The sequence below is a fragment of the Prionailurus bengalensis genome, chromosome X (assembly GCF_016509475.1).
Source record: "Prionailurus bengalensis isolate Pbe53 chromosome X, Fcat_Pben_1.1_paternal_pri, whole genome shotgun sequence".
Lineage (NCBI taxonomy): Eukaryota > Metazoa > Chordata > Mammalia > Carnivora > Felidae > Prionailurus > Prionailurus bengalensis.
Window position 1 is genome coordinate 85,148 of NC_057361.1, and position 26,609 is coordinate 111,756.

At 59.1% G+C, this 26,609-nt stretch overlaps 1 protein-coding gene across 2 annotated transcripts; it reads left to right on the plus strand.

The window, feature by feature from the left end:
* Positions 1-645: 645 nt before the first annotated feature.
* On the plus strand, positions 646-25,467 carry LOC122476898 (PI-PLC X domain-containing protein 1-like). Of its 2 annotated transcripts, XM_043569787.1 has the most exons (7): positions 646-751; positions 5,593-5,730; positions 10,192-10,328; positions 14,392-14,520; positions 15,453-15,608; positions 17,970-18,153; positions 24,018-25,467. In XM_043569787.1, the coding sequence occupies exons 1-7, from the start codon at positions 661-663 to the stop codon at positions 24,254-24,256; spliced, it is 1,074 nt and encodes a 357-aa protein (XP_043425722.1). In that variant the 5' UTR covers positions 646-660; the 3' UTR covers positions 24,257-25,467. The 2 variants fall into 2 exon arrangements, with proteins under 2 accessions (XP_043425722.1, XP_043425723.1); XM_043569788.1 differs by lacking the exon at positions 14,392-14,520.
* Positions 25,468-26,609: the final 1,142 nt, after the last annotated feature.

Here is a 26,609-nt window from a genome sequence, read left to right on the forward strand (position 1 = left end):
ACCGGGGTCAGCGTCAGGGTGGGTGGGTCTGCAGGTGTGCACGTGGCCTGGAATGCGCCTCCGCTGACGCGGACCGAGGCCACACGCCCTGGCCCGGCTGGGACCGGGACAAGAGCCACTCAGGCCAGAGGGCCACACACTTCAGTAAAGGCCGCGGTCGGATTTCAGACCAACGTCCTCAGAGATCACAGGCGCCGAGGACATGAGGCCATCCAAGCTCTGATGAAAGTCCTGTTTGCTCTGGGCCTGGGGTCCAGAGTGACCGGAACAGACCGCAGCCAAAGCACGGCCAGTCTCTCAGGATGTCCTCCCATCCTGTCCCCTGACCCTGACCCCGTGGTCACACTCAGGACACCCTCCTGTCCCTGTCCCCTGACGCTGACCCCGTGGTCACACTCAGGACACCCTCCTGTCCCTGACCACTGACCGCTGACCCCGCGGGTCCCCTCAGGACACCTTCCCGTCCTCTGGGAGGGTCTAGTCCCTGCAGGTGGGGCTGCCCGGGACGTATGGGGCACGCCCCCCTCCCACTGCGCCTTGCTCTCCCGGCTCGGGTCCTGCTAGGACGTGGGGGGTGCAGCCTGCGGCCCGCGTGGGGTTGGGCGTGACTGTCTGGAGGCGGCCCCTCCTCCTCGCGGGGGCGGGGGTTCCCGGCGTCCAATGGCGAGGCCAGAGCATTTTAGGAAGTGCCAGACTCGGCTGCTGGGGGAAGGCGCCTCGCCGGAAAGTCTGCTGGCGAGTCTGCGGCGCGGTGAGTGCCTCCGGGTGGGTGGCGGGTCCCTGCGGGGACAGTGGGGACAGGTGGGGACGGGGTGGGGGGTCCCGACTTGGGGCTCGGGCGGGGCGCGTCCTGGGCTCAGGCCTCGCCAGAAAGTCCGCTGGACAGTTTGCGGCGCGCGGTGAGCGCCTCTGGGCGAGTCGCGCGTCCCTGCGGGGACAGTGGGGACAGGTGGGGACGGGGTGGGGGGTCCCGGCCTGGGGCTCGGGCGGGGCGCGTCTTGTACTCAGGCCTCGCCGGAAAGTCCGCTGGAGAGTCTGCGGCGCGCGGTGAGCGCCTCTGGGCGAGTCGCGCGTCCCTGCGGGGACAGTGGGGACAGTGGGGACAGGTGGGGACGGGGTGGGGGGTCCCGGCCTGGGGCTCGGGCGGGGCGCGTCCTGGGCTTAGGCCTCGCCGGAAAGTCCGTTGGAGAGTCTGCGGCGCGCGGTGAGCGCCTCCGGGCGGGTCGCGCGTCCCTGCGGAGACAGTGGGGACAGGTGGGGACAGCGGGGGGGTCCCGGCCTGGGGCGGGGGAGGGGCATGGCACGTCCTCTGGACCGGATGGGAAGGGTTAGCAAGAGGGGCCGCCACAGGCTCGACTCCGGGCTCCGCGGCCGCGGGAACTAGCCGTGGTCAGCGCTGACCCGCTCCGGGGTGGTGAGGGCGGCAGGTGCCGGTGCGTCCGCGGACCCTGCTCTGCCGCTGGCGCAGGACTTAGCGCCCCAGGTGTAATCGCGGGTCCTTGGGGCTGGGGCAAAGCCTGCGTGCGCGCAGACGGGCCGGGGAGCGTTGGGGGCCTGAAAGGGACAGAATGTCACGCGGGTTTGCCGGCGGCACGTCCGTCCTTTTATTCACCTAAGAGCTATTTCCTGAGTGCGACTGTCGCCAGCCACCACCTCCGGATGCGCCGCGTGGACACGGAGCCACCTCCCCGAAGGCTCACGAGTGGGAGGCTGCTGTGTCTCACCTGCTTGGGCCGGGAGCCTGCAAACCTGCCCTCACCCGGTTTTGTGCAATCAACCCCCTCCTTCCCAGGGCGCGCCCGAGCCCTGCCTTGATGTGATCAGAGAGGGTGGAGGCTGTCCAGCTGTCGAGGGGCTGGGCTCCGGAGAGGACATGGGGTGCTGGGGCGCCCAGGAGCTCTCGCAGGGGCTGGGGTCCGCGGAGGGGACTCAGAGTGCTGGTGCTCCCAGAACCTTCCCAGGGGCTGGGCTCAGCTGAGGGGACTTGGGGTGCTGGGGATCCCAGACCTCTCCCAGGGGCTGGGCTCAGCAGAGGGGACTCGGGGTGCTGGTGCTCCCAGGACCTTCCCAGGGGCTGGGCTCAGTGGAGGGGACTTGGGGTGCTGGGGATCTCAGACCTCTCCCAGGGGCTGGGCTCAGCAGAGAGGATTCGGGGTGCTGGGGTGCCCAGGACCTTCCCAGGGACTGGGCTCGGCTGAAGGGCCTCAGAGTGCTGGTGCTCCCAGGACCTTCCCAGGGGCTGGGCTCAGCGGAGGGGACTCGGGGTGCTGGGGATTCCAGACCTCTCCCAGGGGCTGGGCTTTGGAGAGGACTCGGGGTGCCGGGTGCCCAGGATGTCTCCCAGGGGCTGGGGTCGACAGAGGGGACTTGGGGTGCTGGTGCTCCCAGGACCTCTCCCAGGGGCTGGGCTCGGCAGAGGGGACTTGGGGTGCTGATGCTCCCAGACTTCTCCTAGGGGCTAGGGTCGGTGGAAGGGACTCGGGGTGCTGGGGCTCCCAGGATGTCTCCCAGGGGCTGGGCTTAGCGGAGGGGGCTCAGGGTGCTGGTGCTCCCAGGAACTCTCGCAGGGGCTAGGCTTGGCGGAGGGGACTGGGAGTTTTGGTGCTCCCAGGACCTTCCCCTGGGGCTGGGCTCCAGAGAGGACTTGGGGTGCTGGTGCTCCCACGACCTTCCCCAGGGGCTGGGCTCAGCGGAGGCGACTCGGGGTGCTGGTGCTCCCAGACCTCTCCCAGGGGCTGGGCTCGGCAGAGGGGACTTGGGGTGCTGATGCTCCCAGACTTCTCCCAGGGGCTGGGGTCGGTGGAGGGGACTCGGGGTGCTGGGCTCCCAGGATGTCTCTCAGGGGCTGGGCTTAGCGGAGGGGGCTCGGGGTGCTGGTGCTCCCAGGACCTCTCGCAGGGGCTAGGCTTGGCGGAGGGGACTGGGAGTTTTGGTGCTCCCAGGACCTTCCCCTGGGGCTGGGCTCCAGAGAGGACTCGGGGTGCTGGTGCTCCCACGACCTTCCCCAGGGGCTGGGCTCGGTGGAGGGGACTCGGGGGGCTGGGGTGCCGAGGAGCTCTCCCAGGTGCAGGGGCAGAGGCATCTCTTCAGGTGGACATTTCACGTCTACGTGGAAACTGCCTTCATGCAACAAACTAGTGTCCCGTTGGGCAGTTTCTCTGGGGTCTGTTGCTCCCTCCAGCTGGTAGGAACCCTAATGCCCCAGGGGCACATTCTGGGGGTGTGTTTAGTTACCTGTCAGCTGAAACTCACAGAGTGGTTTTCCTTGGAAGCAAATTGGTGAGCCCCTGGCAGATCTCAGGGTTCACTCAAGGCCTCTTCCTGGGGCCATTGAGACGTGGGCCCTGCTGGGATGGGACTGGGGAGGGCTCAGTTGGGCGGGACAAGGCCCCCTGGGCGGCAGCTGGGAGAGGCATAGCCACACCCCCTGCTCTGTGTGTCCTAGCTGGGGCTGACCACACTCCCAGATGACGTCCAGCCGACACATATAGGAGGTCCTGAGGCTGGGGCTACACGGTCCCCGGTCTGCTCACTTTCCAGACACCTGCATGGCTGGAAGGTAGGCAGTGGCCCATCTGCCCCTGGATGGCACAGTGCCTTGAGGGATGTCTCCTGTGTGCATAGGCCAGCCCCAGACCACCTGGATGCTTGCCGCCCCCCGCGGGAGGGCCGGGGTCCCACACTCACTCCTGCAGGGACACTGATGGACTGGGTGTGAGCTGGGAGAGCCCTGGGACCCACCATGAGGGAAGATGGATGGCAGGGGTGCTAGCTCTAGGACCCTCTTATGGACGGGGGGGGGGGGGGTAGGGTTAGGGTTAGGGATCGGGCTTTTGTCTGCTGAGGCAGAATGAGAATCAATACTGTACTGTTGGCTGTTGGTGCACTTGACACAGTGTAGACAAGGAACAAATTTTTTCTAACCTCTTAGATTCTGGGACCAAGACCTGCAAATTAAAATGACAAAGAGGGGGGGCACCTGGGTGGCTCAGTCGGTTAAGCATCCGACTTCAGCTCAGGTCATGATCTCAGTCTGTGAGTTCAAGCCCCACGTCAGGCTCTGTGCTGACAGCTCAGAGCCTGGAGCTTGCTTCAGATTCTGTGTCTCCCTCTCTCTCTGCCCCTCCCCTGTTCATGCTCTGTCTCTCTCTGCATCAAAAATAAATAAAAACTTTTAAAAAAATATTTTAAAATGACAAAGAGGGGCCCCTGTGTGGCTCAGTCGATTGAGCATCAGCTTATCAACTGGTTTGTGAGTTTAAGCCTCGCATCAGGCTCTGCGCTGACAGTGTGAATCCTGCTTGTGATTCTCTCTCTGTCTCTCTCTCTCTCTCTCTCTCTGAAAATAAATAAATAAATAAATAAATAAATAAATGAATGAAATGAAATGACAACAGAGGGGAGCATCTGGCTGGCTCAGTCAGTGGAGCATGCCCTCTGGACCCCGGAGTCATTGGTTCAAGCCCCATGTCGGGTGCACAGCTTACGTTATAAATGAAATGAAATGAAATGAAATGACAGAAGACAGATGGACAGGGTTTATTCTGGATGTTTGTAGAGGCCTTCCCAGAAGAGGAGTGGACCCAGGGAGACAGTTGGACGTTAGGCCTTATCTGCCATTTCACCAAAGGTTGATGAATTTGTGTGGAATTGACAAGCCAGAGTGAAAGGGCTGGGGGTTGTAGGGACCCTAAATCCCGAGAAGGTAGCGGGCTGGGGGAGGCTAAAGGCAGGGTCACTGTTACTGTGCAGACCTAAGGGGGGTGCCCTCCCCTTCCGGGTACAGGTGATGGAAGGGGACGGCTGCACAGAGGGAAATTTATACCTGCTTGCAGGAGAGGGTTAGGGTTAGGGTTAGGGTTAGACGAGGAGGGAGGAGAGTTTTTCTTGTTTCTGCTTTTCTTCAGTCTTCTTCCGCTCAAAATAACCCTTAGGGTGAAGTGGCTTATTTCCAGGGAAGCCAAGTCTGACCCCCTCACTGTGTGTACAGAGCTTCCACGGCTGGGGACGTGCTGGGGGAAGAGGCCACGTGGGAATCTGGTGGCGGGTCACAGCTGAACCCAGGATGGGCTCCTGTCTTTGGGGCTCCTTTTCTGTGCAGGCGATGTCCTGTGCCCACCTCGTCGGCTTATCCTGAGAGTAAATTACACCCCATGCGTGTTCATCACCTGGCAGATGCTGGGAAGACAGTGGCCAGGGCCATAGGTTAAGGACCAGGAGACACCCCCTCCTCTCCCCTAGCCCCAGGCGTCTCCCCATTGCTTCTAAGGGAGCGCTGGCTTCCATGGGAACAGATCTCAGATTCCCTGCACCACAGCCCAGCACCCCAACCCAGGGAGGCAGAGGGCAGGGTGCTGACCTGGGCCCCCAAGGCACCACCACCCCCAGGATTGAAGCCCTGCAGCCACAGACCTGGCCGACTGTGGTGTGTGAGCCCCTCTGCGCGGCGGGTGTGGCGGGGTGGAGGGATTAGCGCAAGACTGGAGCAGGGGGCACCGGCAGGGGGTAGGATGCACGCTTTGCCAGCGCCCCCCAGGAGAGTGGCTCTGGGCCCTTTGGTTTACGTCAGCAAAACTTTGTTTCCTTCCTCAGGTCGCGCCGAGTGGCCCCTGATGGGCGGACAGGTAAGCGCTTCTGGCAACTTCCAGGGCTGCGGCACAAATGCAGACTGGATGTCGGCGCTGTGCCCCCTGCTCTGGGATGTACCTCTGCACCACCTGTCCATCCCAGGTGAGGGCTTCTGCTTCCCCCAGGGGCGCGGCCGGCCATGGGGTGGGGCCTGAGTGCACGGAAACTGCAGGGACCATGCACGCATGCACGCAATATAGGCACGCACACAACACAGACACTCATGCGTGCACACACATGCACACAGTACGGGCACACACGCATGCACACAATACAGCACACATACACATGCACACATGCACGCACACACGTATGGACACAAGACAGACACACATGCACACAGGAACAGGCACGCGTATGCACACATGCACACACATGTACACAGACACGCACGCATGCACACAATACGGACACACATGCATGCACACACACGCAGACAGTACAGGCACACGCATGCGGGAACATGATACAGACACACATGCGTGCACACACATGCACATAAGACAGACACGTGTGTACACATGCATGCACACAGCACAGGCACACACATACGCACACAATATGGACACATGCATGCACACAATACAGGCACACACGTGCACACAATACAGCACACATACACATGCACACATGCACGCACACACGTATGGACACAAGATAGACACACATACACATGCACAGAAACAGGCACGTGTGTGCACACATGCACACACATGTACACAGACACACACGCATGCACACAATACAGACACACATGCAGACAGTACAGGCACACACATGCATGAACACGATACAGACACACATGTGTGCACACACATGCACATAAGACAGACACATGTGTACGCATGTATGCACACAGTACAGGCACACACATATGCACACAATATGGACACACATGCATGCACACAATACAGGCACATACGTGCACACAATATAGGCACACACGCACACAATACAGACACGCATATGTGCACACACGCACACAATGCAGTCACACATATACACACACGTGCACACAATACAGGCACACACACACATGGATGCGATACAGACACATGTACACATGATACAGGCACACATACGCATGCACACACATGTACACACAGACACACAGGCACACACACACCACATGCACACACATGCACCAAATGACCGTCTTCCCTTCTCCATCTCCTTCATTCTGATGTGGCCCAGCAGGCACGTGCACAGTCCCAGGGAGTGTGGCTGAGGGGAGATGTGATGGCACAGGGATTTGGGGTACTGCTCCCCCGCCAGTCTGTCCCTCTGTGTAGGGACCCGCTAGCCCTTCAGCTGTAAGGACCGAGCACTGCGTTCCTGCGGGGCACCTCAAGCCGCCAGCTGGCCGTGAGCCATCCCTATCACAGGACCTGTGGGACCCTAGTTATGGTGTGGCCAGAGCAGCTGGCTGGCAGGTCAGGCCCAGTCGAGGAGGGCTGGGAGTGCAGGGGAGGGAGAGAGGGGCTGAGGGCAGAGGGGCAGCAGGGACAGAACCCCCCCTCTGGGGACAGAACCCTCCCTTCTGAGAACAGAATCCCCCCTCTGGGGACAGAGCCCCCTCCCTGGGGACAGAACCCTCCCTTTTAGGAACAGAACCCTCCCTCTGGGGACAGAACCACCCCTCTGGGAACAGAACCCCCCCTCTGGGAAAAGAACTCCCCCTCTCTGGGGACAGAACCCCCCTCCTGGGGACAGAAGCCCTCTCTCCGGGACGCCTGCCAGGCCTGCACGGGGCGCGACCTGGTGGCCCTGAGTCCTGCTGGGCTCCGTCTGGGCCCTTGTGGCTCCAGTGGCCCCGGGACCAGTGGCCGCCGCTCCCCACCGATGAGCATGTGGGCATTACCAGCCTTTTGTTTTTGCAAAAACGAAGGGCTGTAGTGGACCCACTCCGTGTCTCCACGTCCGTGCACGTGCGGTATCTGGAGATCCTCCCTCAAAAATAAGCAGGTTTCTCACCTGGGTACATTTTTGCAGTTTTTCAGATTGAGCCACGTTTTCACCCTGTCCTAGCGCTTTTCTTTGGGATTTTACGAAGACTTCTCAAAAACGTTTAAATCCTTGATTCGAATGCAGTTTCTCTTGATGGGGCAGGACCCAGTCTGGTTATTTCCCAGATGGCTGTCTGTTGTTTGTCAGCTGGACTCCCACAGTGGCCCGAGTCCCAACACCCGAATGACTTCACAGACGACAGAGTCCCTGGGGGTCAGGCTGTGTCCCCGCTGGGCCCGAGGGGTGACCACACAAACCCGATTCTATGCACTGACCAGTGCCTACAAATTCACGTCCCGCATAGCCTCAGAACGGGGCCTTATGTGGAAATAGGGTGTTTGCCGATGTGAGTAAGTGAAGGATCTGAGATGAGCCCATCCTGGGTCAGGGTGGCCCTGACTCCAATGGCAGGTGTCCTTGTAGGAGACAGAAGGGGAGACACAGACACAGAGAAGCCACGTGAAGGCAGAGGCAGAGATGAGGAGGACGGGCCCACCAGCCCAGGGACGCCTGGAGCCCCAGAAGCTGGAAGAGGCAGGAAGGACCGTCTGCAGGAGCCTCTGGAGGGACTTTGGTCCCGCCCCCTTGGATCTCAGTGGTCCTGCCCTGCCTGGATATCAGACTTCTGGCCGCCAGAGCTGGGATACAATTAATTTTTGTTCTTTGAAGCCTCCCACTTTGTAAGGGAGCCACAAAAAACTCATAGAGCCAATACATAATAATTGCAGACAAATGCAAACGTGTAAGTTAAAAAAAATTACATTCTCTGTGACGTATATAGATTTGCCTGCAGTTTATAGTTCTATATTATAATATATATGTGAATCCATTTACATATAGGGATAATCCATTTTTATATATAAAGATATACACTATAAACGAAAAGAAGGCCCAACTGTACTATTTTTGATCTACGTTTTCACTTAGCATAATATTGTCTGCATTTTCTGTATCAGCACATATGGAGCCACAGTATCGTCTTACTGGCTGTGTGCCCTCCGCTGACATTCGTATAGGAGTGTATGTAAGTGAGGACTGTCACTGGGCGTGGGGACCGTCCACTTCCCCATCGCAAGCTTCTCCAGGCGCATCCTGAGTCTTGGACTCTTGACCAGGTGGTGGGAGGGGATCCCTCCCACTGCCCTCTGCCTTCTTGTCATGCCCTATGGCCACGCCCCCCCGTCATCGGTGTCAGGAACCCCTGGCCACACCCACGTGCTCGAGGAGAGAGGTGTCACCATGCTCTCACTCCCTGGTGATCCCTCCCTGGTGATCCGAATCACAGGGTTTCCAGTTTGCCCTGGGGCCATTTTCCTTGTGGGAGGCGGTTTCCGGTGTTTCCAGGGGATCTGCAGGGAACTCTTCTGGGACGAACAGCCACCAAGGGCCCAGGGCATGCCCTTCTTCAGGCCCATCCCCTCCCCTCCCCTCCGTGCCCCGCAGAAGCAGGTGGCCTCTGGGGAGCGTGTGGGAGTTTAGCTCCCTTAGAGGTCAGATCTGGGGAGCGGGGGCAGCTGTGGGCGGTAGGGGACGCCCCAGCACCACAGGGGAAAGGGCCCCTAGTCCCCAAGGCGCCGTGTCCAGGTGGCTGTGAAAGTGTCCTGGGGCCGCTGTAACAAAGGGCCACAATCTGTGTGGTTCCAAACAGCTGTGTGAACTCACAGCTCTGGGGCCAGAAATCTGCACGGGGGTGACCTTTCAGTGCCCACAGGCCCGGCTCCTTCCGGAAGCCCCGGGGGGAATCCCTTTCTCTTTTCTCTGCTGCCTCCAGCCTCCGTCTTCTCCTTTCATACGTTTGCGTTCGGGATCGTCCTCAGAAAGATTTCCTGGCACATTCCGACAGAGCAGGACGGCTTCGTTTTTCCAGCTAAGCCTGTAAACATCGTGGGTTCCGCTGGATGGGACACAGGGCCCAGGAATCTCTCCTGATCTCGGTGCTCACTGATTGTGTCCAGCGACCAGAACGCCCCCGTTATAACACCTTAGATGCGCAAAACTGCGTCCGTCTTTGAAGTCGGCGCTCTGATGCGTTGATCTGTGGAATCGGCAGCACCGGGTCTCAGCGATTCCAGCAGCTTCGCTTATTTATACGTATTTGTGCTTATTTACACGGACGTTCCTGTACAACATGCGAACGTTCGCACCCAGTAAACGTGCCCCTTTCTTCTTCAAGAGTTTCTGGAAAACCTTCACGGACGTCAGTGCGGACGGACATGGGGGTGTTTCTCCAGGTCAGGGGGGCACGTTGGTGGCTGTGCTGGATGAGGATCACTTGGCACGGGAAGGTCCCTGAAACCAGGGGCGGTGTTCCCCGCGAGGAACCGCGTGGTGTCATGTGCCATCTCCTCTGTGTCTGTGTCTCTCCTCTTGTGTCCCTTAAAAGGACACCCAGGTTTAGGGCCACCCTGGTCCTGGACGACCCTGTCCCATCGGCACGGTGGGCATGAGTTTGGGGCAGTACCCACTGCCGGGCACAGGGCGCCCGGTGGAGGGGGCTCACGGGGCGCCCGGCAGAGGGGGCTCCCGGGTGCAAAGTCCCCTCGGGTTTGCTTGCAGGGAGTCACGACACCATGACGTACTGCTTGGACAAGAAGTCGCCCATTGCACAGAGCCAGTCCCGGCTGCTGCAGCTGCTGGGCAAGGTCCTTCCCTGCATCACACGCCCCATCGTGCTCAAGTGGTCCACCACCCAGGTGAGGGGCGCGGGGCCCTGGGGCCGGCCGATCAGTGCCATCTGCCGGGTGGGTGCCCTCCCTGGCAGGGGAAACACTATTGAAAACAGACGTCCGGCCAACCCAGCAGCCATAAACAACGCACGTCCCCGTGTCTTTGTGAGGTGTTTGCTGGCTGGAGGCAGGCCCTCACGGGATCCCACTTCAGAGCCCCCAGTCCTGGGGAACCTCCTCTGGGCCGTGCCGTTGTCCAGAGGCCTGTTTAGAGACGGGCACACATTTGAAAAGGAGGAGAAAGAACCCACAATGACAGGTTTCTGCCCTGAATGCTCAGGGAGGGACAGGGCGGGCGGGGCCGGGTCCCCACGTCCTGAGAGGGGTCAGTCTCTCCTGTCTGATTGGGGTTTGCTCAAACTCCCTGCCAAGGCCTCTGCTCCCGGGGGTCCGAGGGCATTGTGAGCACTGGGGTGGGGGGGTTGTCCTGGGGTAGGGTGTACATGGAGAGGAAGGTCTGGGTGATGTGCAGTCTGAGGGTCACCTGGGGCATCCCGGTGCGGGGTGGGGTGACCCGGAGGGTCCCAGTGGAGGGTGGGGAGAGCAGACCCAGGGTGACCCGTGGCGTCCTGGTGGGTGATGGGGAGAGCAGACTCAGGGAGACCCAGGGCATCCTGGTGTGGGGTGGGGTGACCCAGAGGGTCCCGGTGGAGGGTAGGGAGAGCAGACCCAGGGTGACCCATGGCGTCCTGGTAGGGGGTGGGGAGAGCAGACTCAGGGAGACCCAGGGCACCCTGGTGGGGGGTGTGGTGACCTGGAGGGTCCTGGTGGGGGGGTGGGGAGAGCAGACCCAGGGTGACCTGGAAGTTCCCGGTGGGGAGTGGGTTGAGCAGACCCAGGGTGACCCGGGGCGTCCCGGTGGGGGGTGGGGAGAGCAGACTCAGGGAGACCCAGGGCATCCTGGTGGGTGGTGGGGTGACCCGGAGGGTCCTGGTGGTGGGTGGGGAGAGCAGACCCAGGGTGACCCATGACATCCTGCTGGGGAATGGGGAGAGCAGACCCAGGGTGACCCGGGGTGTCCTGGTGGGGGGCAGGGAGAGCAGACTCAGGGAGACCCAGGGCATCCTGGTGGGGGGTGGGGTGACTCGGAGGGTCCCGGTGGGGGGTGGGGAGAGAAGACCCAGGGTGACCCGGGGCGTCCTGGTGGGGGGTGGGGAGAGCAGACTCAGGGAGACCCAGGGCATCCTGGTGTGGGGTGGGGTGACCCAGAGGGTCCCGGTGGAGGGTAGGGAGAGCAGACCCAGGGTGACCCATGGCGTCCTGGTGGGGGGTGGGGAGAGCAGACTCAGGGAGACCCAGGGCACCCTGGTGGGGGGTGTGGTGACCCGGAGGGTCCTGGTGGGGGGGTGGGGAGAGCAGACCCAGGGTGACCTGGAGGTTCCCGGTGGGGAGTAGGTTGAGCAGACCCAGGGTGACCCGGGGCGTCCTGGTGGGGGGTGGGGAGAGCAGACTCAGGGAGACCCAGGGCACCTTGGTGTAGGGTGGGGTGACCCAGAGGGTCCCGGTGGGGGGGTGGGGAGAGCAGACCCAGGGTGACCTGGGGCATCCCGGTGGGGGAGGGGCAGGCAGCTGGCCATATGGCCGTCACCGCACAGTGTCAGTAAGGGAGGAGAGGTACGTGATGGTTCCAGGTTCTGGCAGCAATGCAGGACCCACCTGGGGAGCAGCCCAGCCCCCCACCGCCGCTTGTGGGGGGCTCAGGGGGTCCGAATTCTCTGCTCCTTGGACGTGTGCATTGGAAACTCCGGGTTCCCGGAGGCCCCAGTCCCGGGCTCTGGTGCTTTGTAATCGCTGCGCAGCAGGAATTCAGGTCACGAGGGCAGCAGGAATCCCTCTGGGGACCTGCCGGTCTGGAATGTGGAGAAACCAGATTCCCTACTTGTGTGAGGTGTTTGCACTGGCCAGCCTGAAATGTCACCACAGAGCCCTGTGGGAGGGGTCAGCGGGTTCGCTGCCGTCCTGGAGATGGGGTCCCGTGGTGCTGGGGTCCCAAGATGCTGGGGTCCCACCGAGCTGGGTCCCCGTGGTGCTGGGGTCCTGGGTGGTTCTGGGTCCCATGGTGCTGGGGGCCTGTGATGCTGGGGTCCTGAGTGGCGATGGGTCCCCGCAGTGCTGGGGTCCTGGACGGTGCTGGGGTCCCATGGTGCTGGGGGCATGCAGTGCTGGGGTCCTGGGTGCTGGGTCCCCACAGTGCCATGTCCCACGGTTCTGGGGTCCCCACAGTGTTGGGTCTCTCAGTGCTGGGGTCTCATGGTGCTGGGTCCCCATGGTGCTGGGTCCTACGTGGTGGTGGGGTCCCGTGGTGCTAGGGTCCTGAGTGGCGATGGGTCCCAGCAGTGCTGGGGTCCTGGACGGTGCTGGGGTCCCACGGTGCTGGGTCCCCACAGTGCTGGGTCTGTCAGTGCTGGGGTTTCATGGTGCTGGGTCCCCACAGAGCTGGGTCCTACATGGTGGTGGGGTCCCGTGGTGCTAGGGTCCTGAGTGGTGGTTGGTCCCAGCAGTGCTGGGGTCCTGGACAGTGCTGGGTCCCCACAGTGCTGGGTCTCTCAGTGCTGGGGTCTCCTTGTGCTGGGCCCTACAGTGCTGGGGTTTCATGGTGCTGGGTCCCCGTGGTGCTGGGGTCTCATGGTGCTGAGGGCCATGAGGAGGTCTGGGTGGGGGTATGCTGTTATAAAGTCTGGGTGCCTCCAGGGAATCAGTTGAGGAAATAACCAGAACCGCTTGTTCGCAAGCACCGGCCACAGGAAAGCATATGGGGTGCGTCCACAGCCGGGAAGCTGTGCACACCCTGAGTTTGCTGCAGAACGCCCCAGGCCACACGGTGCCATCGCTAATGCACACCGTTCGGGGAAGAAGCACCGGGGAGGGCATCATGTTAAGTTTGTAGCTCACACACCGAGGGGAAGGGGCAGGAACGCCCCATCCAGCTCCAGGGAGGCTCCCGGCCGCAGCCCCCCTCTTGCATCCCCAGGTGTAGGCAGGGATCCGCCCTGGGCGGTCAGACCGCGCGTGCGTCCTGTGACGACCTCCTCAGATCCCGCGGCTTTACTAATACTGACACCGCGAGCACCTAGTTTAAGTTCTGAAAAGACACCATACGCATCTGAAGGGGTGTTTTACGGGAGAAAATGTTCACTTCTCAGTCCTGTCTGTCCACGACCTCAGCCCACCTGAGGCACAAGCCTGTGCCCCGGGGAGTAGCCAGCTGGGTGCTTTCCTCTCCCCGGAGTCCGCTCCTGCAGAGAGCTTGGGGTCCCTGAGCGAGGGCCGGCCTGGGCGTCAAGGCCCCTCGCAGGTGGTTCTGCACGGTGGGGGGAGAGGGGGGCGCACCTGGCTGGACCTCGCCCCCCCACACACACACAGTAGGGGACACGAAAGCCTCTAGGTAGCCTCCTGAGCCCGAGTGCTGCATGTTTCCACAGGGGGGCTCACAGGAGGGACCCTGGCTCCCTGCAGGGCCGCAAGGATGTACAAATTACTTTCACGTTAACTCTCGCTTTTTCCATTGTCACGTTGTGTGGGAGGGTACAGCCTTTCCCTCCTTTACCCTCTCTGGATTGGATTCCTTCCTGCCTGTCCTCCTGCTGTTTGTGGCGTGGGGACGGTGCCCACCTCCGCTGACCCTCCTCCGCGCGTCCTGACCGCCAAGGGTGCAGGTGCGGCCCTGGGGGCCTGGCTCAGGGCTGCTGAGGCCCAGAGAGCGTTCCTTCCCGGTGCCCGCCCCGGGCGAGGGGGAGGCGGGACCCTGCAGGGCAGCGCCGAGGGGGCGTGGACGGCAGGACAGGGCCTCCCCAGGCTCCGTCTGTGGCTCACCGTGGCCAGTGTCACCCGAAAGCATGTGCCTGAGTGCCAGGCGTGCGCGGCGTCCGGACCGCAGCCGGCACCTAGAACAGCTCTTGATTCGACCTCAGACAGCGTGGCCCAGAGGGGGGCATCTCCGGCCGGACCGTGAGCCCTGGAGGGGGGGGGGCAGTGAGCCGAGGCGGGAGCCCCACGGCCCCCAGCAGCGACGACGGAGCTCTGTCCACAGGTGCTGGGTGTCACGGAGCAGCTGGACGCCGGGGTGCGGTACCTGGACCTGCGGGTCGCGCACATGCCGGAGGGTTCGGAGAACAACCTGCACTTCGTGCACATGGTGTACTCGACTGCGCTGGTGGAGGTGCGGGGGGAGGGGCAGGGGGATGGGGGCGCGGGGGGGGGGGCGGGGGAGGGGGATGGTATACACGACTGCGCTGGGGGAGGTGCGGGGGGGCGGAGGGGGAGGGGAAGGTGCGGGGGGGGGGGGAGAGAGCGGGAGGGGAGGTGGGGGGCGGGGGAGCGGGGGGGGGGGCGGAGAGGGGGATGGTGTACTCCACTGCGCTGGTGGAGGTGTGGGGGGTGCAGGGGGTCACGGGGTTGAGGAGGGGGGGCGCGGGGGAAGGGGGAGGAGGAGGAATGCGAGGTCGCCAAGGGGCGGCGGGGCGGCTGGCGCAGGGAGGGGCTGGGGCGCTGGAGGGCTGCGGCGGGGAGGCCTGCACGCGGTGATGCGCACCCTTGTGGGGTCCAGCCGTCCAGAGGTTAAGCCTCTTGACCTCCTGGGTTTTGCAAACCTGGGGCCGCTTGTCTTCTGCCTTTGGTTGGGGCCTGGGGCGTCTTGCACTGTCTCCTCCGCCACAGCCTGAGTGGCTCTGAAGTCCGAATATGACGAGTCACCGTCCGCTCAGCCTGACTCCCCCCTGCCATCCAGGAGGCCTGGAGCCGGGTGACACCATTCCGGGACCCCACTCCACATGCCACTTGCCGGGCTTTGCGTGTTCCCTGCACTTGCAGACTTCACACCTTTGCACACACGGTGCCCTGTGCAGTGAGCGTGCACACACGTGGCCACACACACACACACACACACACGCAAGCATATGCTTCTCCCCGAGGATAATGGCTGGCGGCCCGGCGGTCGTTGGTGAGGCTGCATTGGCTATTTGTTGGCCCAGGACCCAGGCCCGTTTGCCCAGTGGGTTCTGTTTGCGGAAGGCCCTTGGGCCTGTGGGAGTGTCCTCAGCTTCCTGGCCCCCCTCGGGACGGTCCGACTGAGCCCCTCTCTCTCTTGTGCAGGACACCCTCACGGAGATCTCAGAGTGGCTGGAGAGCCACCCCCAGGAGGTGGTCATCCTGGCCTGCAGGGACTTCGATGGCCTGACGGACAACCTGCATGAGTACCTAGTGGCCTGTATCAACAACATCTTTGGGGACATGCTGTGTCCCCGAGGGGTAGGAAGGGCCCCTTTGGCGCAGGTGGGGGGCAGGAGTATGACTGTAGGCTCCCCTGCGTGCTTGGTTCTGCTGTGCATGATGGTGAGATCATTCCGGTGCTGGGGGTGGGGGCGCTGCTGGAGTGCTCTCTGTGATGCGCCCAGGGAGAAAGACCACTGCCCACCCCCCCGCCCACAGTGTGCCCCGCGCACCACTGTGCCACATACACAACCTGGGAGTGCGAGGTCCAGGCGGGGACGAGGCTGGGAGTCTGAGGTCCAGGCAGGGCCGAGGCCTGTCTCCTGGGCGTGTAGACCCGTCTTCCCGCTGTGTCCTCACGTGGTCGTCCCTCTGTGCATGTCTGTGTCTTCATCCGCCCTTCTCCAGTCCTATTGGATCAGGGCTCATCCTAATGATCTGATTGTACCTCCGTTATCTACTTCAAGACCCCACCTCCAAATACAGTCACGTTCTGGGGTATCGGGGTGAGGACTTCAACTTAAGAATTCAGAGGGGACATGGTTGAGCCCACAACACACCTGGTCTTTGTGATCCAGATAATTGGTGCCATTTGCTGACGACGGCTAGAGTGACCCTCCCTGGGTCTTCGGGAAGCTGAAAAGTTAACTCCATATCCATTTGGGGTCCATTTTACATCACTTTGTTGGGCGTTTCTCCAAGTTCGTCCTATGAGCCTGGTCTGGGGCCAAAACAAGACAGTGGGGCTGCTGTGACCCAGGGCACCCAGGTGCTCGGGGCTTCTGAGGGAAGGTGGCAGGAGCAGCTGTTAGGGGACAGACGGCCAGGCTGTCTCCAGAGGGAACGTCACAGAGGGGAGACAGAAGAGGGTGGGAGGTCCACGTACAAAATCACTGGTCCTTCGAGCACTGGTCCTTGTAGTAACACGTGCTTGACCTTCCTGACACACCTGGCTATTCGACGGGCAGGGCCTCTGGGGGGTCAGCGTGAGTTCAGGGTGCTGTTGGTAACACTTCTGTCTGGGTTACGGACATTCCAGAGGCCAAGGAGCAGTTGTAGATGCTGCCTGCCCCCCCCCTCATGTCCCTACTACAGGCACCCCAATGATGCCACATCCCTGCGTCTCTCAGACACCCTGATAACCGACCACCGTTGCTCTCAGACACCCCGATCCTCCACCATCAGTGTCTCTCACACTCCCCGATACTCCACCATCAGTCTCTCTCACCCTGCTCTCCACCATGAGTCTCTCACACTCCCCGATACTCCACCTTCAGTCTCTCACCCCGATCCTCCACCATCAGTCTCTCTCACCCTGTTCTCCACCATCAGTCTCTCTCACACACGCAATCCTCCACCATCAGTCTCTCACCCCAATCCTCCACCATCAGTCTCTCTCAGACAACCGATCCTCCACCATCAGTTTCTCACCTTCATCCTCCACCATCAGTCTCTCTCACCCCGGTCTCCACCATGAGTCTCTCACACACCTTGATCCTCTACCATCAGTCTCTCACCCCGATCCTCCACCATCAGTCTCTCACCCTCATTCTCCACCATCAGTCTCTCACACACCCCGATCCTCCACCATCAGTCTCTCTCACCCTGTTCTCTACCACCAGTCTGTTTCACTCCCCAATCCTCCACCATCAGTCTCTCACCCTCATCCTCCACCATCAGTCTCTCTCACCCTGTTCTCCACCACCAGTCTGTTTCACTCCCCAATCCTCCACCATCAGTCTCTCACCCCCATCTTCCACCATCAGTCTTTCTCACCCTCTCTCCACCATCAGTCTCTCTCAGACACCCTCATCCTCCACCATCAGTCTCTCACCCCCATCCTCCACCATCAGGTCTCTCTCTCACACACCTGATCCTCCACCATCAGTCTCTCACCCCTATCCTCCACCATCAGTCTCTCTCACCCTGTTCTCCACCACCAGTCTGTTTCACTCCCCAATCCTCCACCATCAGTCTCTCACACTCCCCGATCCTCCACCATCAGTCTCTCACCCCCATCTTCCACCATCAGTCTTTCTCACCCTCTCTCCACCATCAGTCTCTCTCAGACACCCTCATCCTCCACCATCAGTCTCTCACCCCCATCCTCCACCATCAGTCTCTCACACACCCGATCCTCCACCATCAGTCTCTCACCCCCATCCTCCACCATCAGTCTCTCACACACCCGATCCTCCACCATCAGTCTCTCACCCCCATCCTCCACCATCAGTCTCTCACCCTCATCCTCCACCATCAGTCTCTCACCCCCATCCTCCACCATCAGTCTCTCACCCTCATCCTCCACCATCAGTCTCTCACCCCCATCCTCCACCATCAGTCTCTGACACTCCCCGACCAGTCTCTCTCAGGTACCCGCTACTCCTCCTTCCTCTCCAGGAGGTGCCGACATTGAACCAGCTGTGGACACGCGGCCAGCAGGTCATTCTGTCCTACGAGGAGGCGAGTGTCGTGAGCCGGCACAGGGAGCTGTGGCCTGGGATCCCCTACTGGTGGGGGGACCAGGTGAAACCCCAGGAGCTCATCCACTACCTGGAGCACATGAAGAGGTGTGGCCGCCCAGGTGAGCAGTGTGGGTCGGTCACACACGGCACCTGCAGGGCTCACACACACGTTATCGCTCACAGGTTTGCTTTCGGCTCTTGGGGAAGAACTTTAGAAGTCATGTAGCGTGTGTGTGTGTGTGTGTGTGTGCGCGCGTAACATGTATGGACACGTGTGTGGCTGTGTACGCACGTGTCTTACGTGGGTACGTGTACATGTGTGCACGGATGCACAGAGGTACAGATAAGTCCATACACACGACGCGGTTTGAAGTGTTGGGGTTCTGAGCCGATGGCCAAGAAAGAAAGGATTGTTGCGCTATCTTGGGTGCAAACAGGTGCTTTTATTACAGCGGGGGGACAGGACTGTGGGCGGAACGGGGTTGTGAGGGGTGACTGTAACTTGGGAGGTGGGGGAGGTGAAGGGACGGAAGTTCCAGAAGGATTTCATATGCTAACGAGGACTCCGGAGGCTGGAGGCCTGGCTATTGTCAAGCTAAGGTCATTTCCCCTCTAGCAACGCATGAACTTTAAGGGGGTAGGGAGTTGCTGGAGAGACGTTTCACTCTGAGGGTGTCAAGAGTTCGCCAATGGCCTCAGGTTATAAGGACATTTAATCCGCATTTCTGTCTTTGTTTCCCACATCTTTCCCCCCTGAACAATGTTGACTCTTAGATCTTTGGGTTTTGTTTTTTTTTTAAACGTTTATTTATTTTTGAGACCGAAAGAGACAGAGCATGAATGGGGGAGGGGCAGAGAGAGAGAGGGAGACACAGAATCTGAAACAGGCTCCAGGCTCTGAGCTGTCGGCACAGCACCGAGCCCGACGCGGGGCTCGAACTCACGGGCTGAGGGGATTCTCAGTTTCTCTCCCTGTGCCCCCTCCCCCCAACTCTCTCTCTCAATCTAGAGGTAAAAATAGAAACAAACAAAACCAAACAAACAAACAAAAAAAAAAATTAGTATTTACAAAGACGTGTTGAAACATAATTTTTCCCTGCAATTACCCTCATTTGGAGAAGTAGCCAAGTCAAGACTCATCTGTTTGTAAACCGAATCCAGTGCTAATAAACTCGGCCTAATTATTTACATCACCTCAGCAGGAATAGTGATAAGCCATACAGATTTTTTTAAATTTGCTTTGCAAATTTCGTAAGGAATCTCTCAACTGAGCCAAGCACAGCCTCTCCAGGCCAGAAGCCAAGGCAAGTACTTCCGTCAGACCTGCCTGCTGTACCTGTAGAATTGGGCCAACTCCTGGTCACGAGGTCCCCAAATATCCTGAGGTTCCTGCACCTGCCAGGAAGTGACCTGTACTCGCCTGGTGAGGCTGCTGGGAGCTGTGTGAGCAGGTACCCGGCCAACGTTTCCAAGGGGCTCGATGGCTCCGTGTTTCGTAAAGTCAACCTTAGTTCCTTAGAGCTGTCTGGTCATATGTGAGTCTACACAGGTCACTCACAAATAGGACATTCCGGAAACTTCAGGAATTTCGGGGCACCTGGGTGGCTAAGTCATTTCGGTCGGATGAGTGTCGACTCTTGATTTCGACCCTCCCCTGCTCAAGCTCGCTGGTGCAAAAAGAAAATAAACTTAAAAAAAAAAAAAAACACTTTAGGAATTGCATAGTCTCCAGAATAGTTCTAGCATTTGCCCTAAGACCTATTATTTATTTAATGATGCTTCCTGAGTCACCTAACGTACCAAAGAAGCAAATCTAATTGGTCAAAAAGACTTTATTTACAATTTAAATCTTGGGGAAGTTTGTTTAAAAAGCCTTAAAGAAGTTACAAAGCACACGCCTTAATAGGATTACCTACCATACAAAGTTATTTATTTAACCAAGGAGGCAATAAAAGATTCCAAAGGCAAGTGTGTAGGGTTATACGGTTATTAGCAAAACTTAGCTCTTTTAACACTGAGGTTTAAGTAATCAAAGACCTGATAAACAGAAAATGTAGAAACTGGCTTGCTTGGCAGGTAACACAGAAAAAAACCCTTTGTTTACATGTTCTTATCAAAAGCAGGCTAACAATCCAAAAAAAGTCCTTTTTAATTTTTTTATTTTATTTTATTTTTTAAATTGTTTTTTAACGTTTATTTATTTTTGAGACAGGGAGAGACAGAGCATGAACAGGGGAGGGGCAGAGAGAGAGGGAGACACAGAATCGGAAACAGGCTCCAGGCTCTGAGCTGTCAGCACAGAGCCCGACGTGGGGCTCGAACTCATGGACCGTGAGATCATGACCTGAGCCGAAGTCGGACGCTTAACCGACTGAGCCACCCAGGCGCCCCAAAAGTCCTGTTTTATAACAGAGAAATCAGAATTCCAAACTTATACCAGTGTACTTTTAAAATCCCCTCATTATGGGGCGCCTGGGTGGCTCAGTTGGTTGAGAATCCAACTCTTGGTTTCAACGCACGTCATGATCTCACAGTTTGTGAGTTTGAGCCCCACATGGGGCTCTGTGCTGACAGTGTGGAGCGTCTCTCTCTCTCTCTCTCAAAATAAATACACATAAAAAAAATCCATGCATTTCAACTTTAGTCCTGACCACACACAAAATTCCTTTCCAAAGATTTCCCTTCTTAAACCCTCTACACCTTTTTTTTTCTTTTCATCCAGTGTTGTTTCCCTTATTTCCATCAGGGTTAATTACATTTAGCAGCATTTTCAAAAATGTTTATTTATTTTTGAGAAGGACTGTGAGTGGGGGAGGGACAGAAAGAGAGGAAGACAGAGGATGTGAAGCCGGCTCCAGGCTCTGTGCTGAGAGCCGTGAGCCCGCTGTGGGGTTTGAACCCACGAACCGCGTGATCGTGACCCGAGCTGAAGCCAGACGCTTAACCGACTGAGCCACCCGGGCGCCCCATTTAGCAGAATTTTTTGTGTTAGAAACCTTAGTCTCCAGTGGAAATTAACTGGTAACCAATTGTAAACTGTTCAGCCAGAAGTCTCTAGATGGCAGATTTATGAATCTAAAATTTAAAGCACAAATTAAATGAAAACATTTAAGCACAAAGCATGTTTTCCAGCAGATTTAAATGCCCTGAGTTTCTCTGCAGTAAGAAGCCGAAAAACCACAAACCTACGTTCAGTAATCAATCCATGCTTCAGTGCCACGTCCTATTAGGGAAAGGTCTGGATGCCCAAGGAATTCAGTCCAATTTGTCATCGCAGCAAAGCTTTAAAGTCTCGGGTCACCGCAGACTTTGCAAGCTATGTTAAGAACACCCGTGAAAACTGAGACAGAAATCAAGCATCATTTTAGGTCGTCTTTTTGCTGACCAGTTGCGACAGACATAACACGACCTGACCTCACCTTTAGTGAGTCCGAATAGAATAGCAGCGTGGTATTTAAGGCTCGTGCGTCTAAAGACAGGTGCATCTTAAGTAAACCGACAAATTTAAATTAGCTTAAACACCAAATTATATTCTGCTTGTGTCCATTTGAAAGCCAATTAGCTTGTTCCCCACTGTCAGTTTTTCGGGGATGCGGGCAGGGATCTCTGAAGTGGGCGCTCTGAGTCCGGGGCCGGTGTTTGCTCCTTGCGGGAGGGGAGGGGGAGCCCGGGCTCCGAGCTGGGCCAGGAACCGGTGGTGGGCCAGGAACTGGGCCACCCAAGGTGGTGGGAAATAAGGAGGAGAGGCAAAAGAGGAGAGACGCCCCAGAAGGCAGAGAAAGGGGTTCCCGATGGATTCTAAGCCTCGTAGGCTCAGACAGATGAGCAGACACCGAGGGGTTTTCCACCACAGTGGACGCGTGCTGTTTTCACAGCTGCTTGGGAACATTCCAGAAAGTCCCCGTCCCGAGGCAGACTAACCACAGCTGGCGCCGATGATCGCGGCCGTGAGCCTGGGAAATGACTTCGGGAGAAGCCCCTGCATCTATTTGACGAGGAGCAGACAGGGTCAGCGTCCCCTTTGCTAGGACGGCCTGGGTGCCATCGGGAGGACGCCTGTCTACATAATTATCGCAAGGGAGTTTGCTGGCCTGGGCCAGACACATCCTGCCAGAGCCGCTTAGGTCCGGGCTGATGTGGAAAATGTTGGGGTTCGGAGCCGGCAGCCCAGCAAGCATTCTCGAGACGTTTTTGGTGCAACAGGTGGCTTTATCAAAGCGCAGGGACCGGGCCGTGGGCGGGAAGTGCTGCTCAGGGATGGAGGAGAGGCTGGTTATACACTCGTGTGAGCTGGGGGCGGTGAGGTCAAGGGAAGCGCCCAGAAGGACCTTCCTATGCTAAGGAAGATCAGGGATCCTCAGGGATCCTGGAGGCCCGGCTGGCGGCTGGCGTCAGGCTGCCGGTGTTTTTCCCTCTAGCGAAGCCTGAATGTTAGGACAGAGGACGTTCCCGGAGAAATCGCGGACTCGGGAGCACTGTCCAGGGATCGTCAGTGGGCTGCAGCTTGTAAGAAATTCCATTGTGTCTGCGTTTCCTTTTTGCTTTAATTCCCCGCGTCACGTACACACGCACGACGCACGTACGCACATCCACGAGACATCTACGTGTGTGTACGTAGGTGGACACGCACTTGTGGTATCGCTAGCGAGGTGCGGAGACCCGGGTCTACAGCCTGCCCCAGCTCTGCGCTGCAGCTGTGCGACACGCGTCGTGGGCAGTGTGCTGTGCTCGCGCCCACACGCGCGGTACAGACTCCCACACGTGCTGCACGCGCGCCCACGCGGGCGGTGCCCGACCCACATGCGCTCCACAAGCATCCACACGCACTCACACGCTCTACGTGCACCCCACGAGGTCTACACGCACCCACACGCGCGCCACACGCACCCACACACGCCCTAGATGCACCCATGCCCTCCACACGCAGTCTACACGCACCCACACGTCTAAATGCACCCACACGCGCTCTGCACACACCCACACGCGCACTACACACACCACGCACCCACACGCTCTCCGCACGCACCTACACGCGCTTCACACACACCCACATGTCCTCTACACACACCCACAGACGCTCTAGACCCACCCACACGTCTACACGCACCCACACGCGCTCTGCACACACACAGGCTCCACACACACCCACACGCGCTCCGAGCATGCCTCCTGCTCGCCCTGTCACGCCTCTGTGTGCTCACAAACCTGTTTCAGAGGCCATGTTGTCAACCCGAGAGACGGACATAAGGCCCGGCCCCAAGGCCACCGAGAAGCAGGTTGTGACGTGGTATCTCGCACTCTCGTGTTTCTCCGGTTGACAAGCATGCACTCTGAGGGTTAGAAGGAAAACCGTCAGGGAGACACCAAAAGTCTGACCGTGGCCGCCTGCCAACTCACCTGTGGTGGGAGTGGCGGGCTCTCAGACCTTTGTCCAGGGGTTCCCACCCACACAGGTACTGAGACCCTCCCGGAGATTCTGCGATGTGTCTGAGGATTCTGGGCCATCCCCCCCCCCCCAAAATCTACTGGCTGACACGCGGTGTGTGAGTGTCCATTTGCTGCTGTGACAAATAGTGGTTACTGTGTCCACCACACAGGAGTGGGACATACACGTCGCTGGGGACATTATTCCATCCAGCACATGGGACATCTCTGGGGACATTAGTGTGTCCGCCGCTCAGGGTCAAGGGGTGGACGTCTGTGGGGACATTAGTGTGTCCGTCATGTGGGGGGTCGGGGCATGGTCATCTCTGGGGACGTTATTCCGTCCACTACACGGGAATTAAGACATGCACGTCCCTGCGGACATTATCTGTCCCCATGCTGGGTGGCAGGAGTCTGGCACTGATGTGGACACGTGTGTCCCCGCCGTCGGAACCCTAATCTGCACGCGGCTCTGAGAGTCTGTGCTCAGAAGCGTGTGGACACGAGGGCGGGGGAGCCTGACGGCTGTGGCACCAGCTTCCTCTCCTTCCTGTTCCAGGCGGGCTGTTCGTGGCAGGCATCAACCTGACAGAGAACCTGACGTACATCCTGGCGCACCCGTCCGAGTCCTTGGAGAAGATGACGCTCCCCAACCTGCCGTACCTGCGCGCGTGGGTGCGCGAGCAGTGCCCTGGGCCGGGCGTGCGGTGCACCAACATCATCGCGGGGGACTTCATCGGGGCAGACACGTTTGTCAGCGACGTCATCAGACTCAACGACAAGCTGCTGCGACGCTGACACAGAGCGCGGGGGGGGGGGGGGGGGGACGCGGGGCAGGGTCCACCTTCCCCCATCCACGGAGCGCCCCCCGCGGGTGACACCCAGCCTTGCGGCTCCCGGGGGCGGGAGTGGAAAGCACACACTGGTGATCAGCAGAGATGTGTGGTCGAATCCTCAGAGGAAGAAGGGCCCGGAACCTGGGATCTGCTTCTTCAGGTTTAGCTGCAGCGTGGCTTCCGTGGGCGGGTGCCGTGACTGCCGTGGGGCATCCCCTCGCCTGGGGCTGTGGCGACAACAGGATGACGTACGACACTTTCCCAGAGCTGCATAAAGCCGGAAAGTACCGCGTCTGTGGGGTAGGCCTGGGAATGTCCGATCCACGGAGAAAACCACTAAAACGGGGAAGAGATACTGTGGTTTCCGATGAAACCACCGCACGTTTGCTTGTCCCCAGGCCACGGTTCCTGGGGCTGCTTCTACTCTGGCTTTTCCGACAGGGATGGAAGGGGCCCTCGAAGGAGGTGTTTGGCACTCACTCCCTCACTTTCCAGACGCCTCCCTGGCGCTCTCTTCGAGCCAGTATGAGCCCGCACGCGTGACGGGCAGCTGGGTGCCCACCCTGAGCGCTGCCGTGGCATCCGGGGGCCCGCCGGGAGGCCACCTTCAGGCATCCCCGGAAATTAGGCCAAGTGGTGCTGGGGTTTCCCCTCTCTGGCACACGTGCCATTCTTGTCCCAGGACCACGTTGGGCAGTGGTCAGTTTTCCAACATCCTTGTTCTGTGGTTTCTTAGGGTCTGTCTGTCCGTCTGTCTGTCTCTATTTGCCCAAGATGCGAACTCTCTTTTGTTCTTTTCTCTGTTCGTGGTGCTCTGGCATCTGGGGGCCTTGCGGCTCCCCCCCTCAGGGCTAGCGGATTCCTAATCAGAGACGGCAACCACGGGCTCGGGAGCACACGCTATATGTGAGCAAAGCAACGCCATCATCCACCCTGCGCTCGCCAAGCCCACATGCATAGGCTTCGAGCTGACCCCTGAGCCGACACGGGCACGCGCTGGAGATACTGTGGGTTTCGGTCCAGCGAAACTGCAATAAAATGCATCAGATGAATTTTTTGGTTTCCCGGGACATACAAAAGTTGTGTGTTGACGAAGGAGTCTATTAACGCACCGATCGCGTGGTGTCCAGAAAAACAGTGCTCGTGCCTTCACTGAAACATACCGTATCGCTCCAAAAAAAAAAAAAAAAAAAAAAATGCTAACCATCCCCTGAGCTGTCGGTGAGTCCCCGCCACCGGGCAGACATCACCTTAACGGACACGGTCATAACAAAAACGTGGGAAACACGGCGAGAATGACCAACCTGGGGCACAGACACAGGAAGTGAGAGGATGTGGTTGGAAAAGTGGGGCCGGCAGCCTGGCAGGGCACTTTAGGTTTGTGCAACATGCGGTGTCTAGGAAGAACCATGGGGGGGGGGGGGGGCGCCGGTGTCCCGCTGTCACGTCTGCCTTTCCCACGGAAACTGCGTGGCCTCATGCAAATTTCTGCCCCAAACGGGTTTTCCTTGTGGCCCAGGGGCAGCACACCCCACCCCCTGGGGCAACATACTTAGTAAATTCTCCTGGCGGCTGGCCGCCTCCGGGAGTGAAAACCCCGAGGGTGTGCATGAGGCCGTGTTCCCCGTGAGGGGCAGGACAGCATTGCTCCGCTTCCCCGGTACCCAGGGATCCAGCCGCGTGGACGCAACGTCACAAGTCCCGCATTGCGCACACGACGTTGACGGTGCTGGCCCTTTCAGCTTCTCAGCCCAACGGTGAACCCTGATGGTGTGTGGGTGTTCCTCTCCCCTACGAAGGGCTCCCTGGGGTTCCTGTGTGTCTCGTGTTCCGGAGCATTCTGCCTCCGCTGGAGGAGGACATTAGGCTTTCTCCAGGGAGTCTTGAAGACGACGCTTTCCTCCGTGTTGGAGTGTGTTCTCTTCAGGTCCAAGGGGTCATTTTCCAGAACATCCGCTTGTGTTTTCGGTATGCGGATGCCATTGTTCCAGGAGCGGCCGGAGGCCCAGGAACTGGAAGCTCGAACCCGCAGGGGAGGGCGCCGGACGTGATGCTGCGTCCTCGGAACGCCCCGTGGCCGTAGATCCTGGCCACGTCCGGCCCACAAGTACCTTCCGTTTGGGTCCGGAACGCTCCTCACGACTGTTCAATCCCACGAAATCCGCCTCGTTCGTGGATTTCTGTTTCTGTCATTCAAGTGACGGACACGTCTGGGCAACACGGTGTGGAGGACCCGGTGTTGAAGGAGCAGGTTCCCCGGGTCATGGGGAGGTTTCTTCACCTGCTCGCTGGGCCGCACTTTATTGTTGCTTTAT

What these genes read in the sequence shown, in the direction of transcription:
- LOC122476898 (XM_043569787.1), top strand. Translation starts at nt 661, where the DNA reads ATGGCGAGGCCAGAGCATTTTAGGAAGTGCCAGACTCGGCTGCTGGGG. An exon ending in GCTGGCGAGTCTGCGGCGCG is followed by an intron (nt 752 to 5,592) that starts GTGAGTGCCTCC and finishes TTCCTTCCTCAG; the next exon opens with GTCGCGCCGAGTGGCCCCTG. An exon ending in TCAAGTGGTCCACCACCCAG is followed by an intron (nt 10,329 to 14,391) that starts GTGAGGGGCGCG and finishes CTCTGTCCACAG; the next exon opens with GTGCTGGGTGTCACGGAGCA.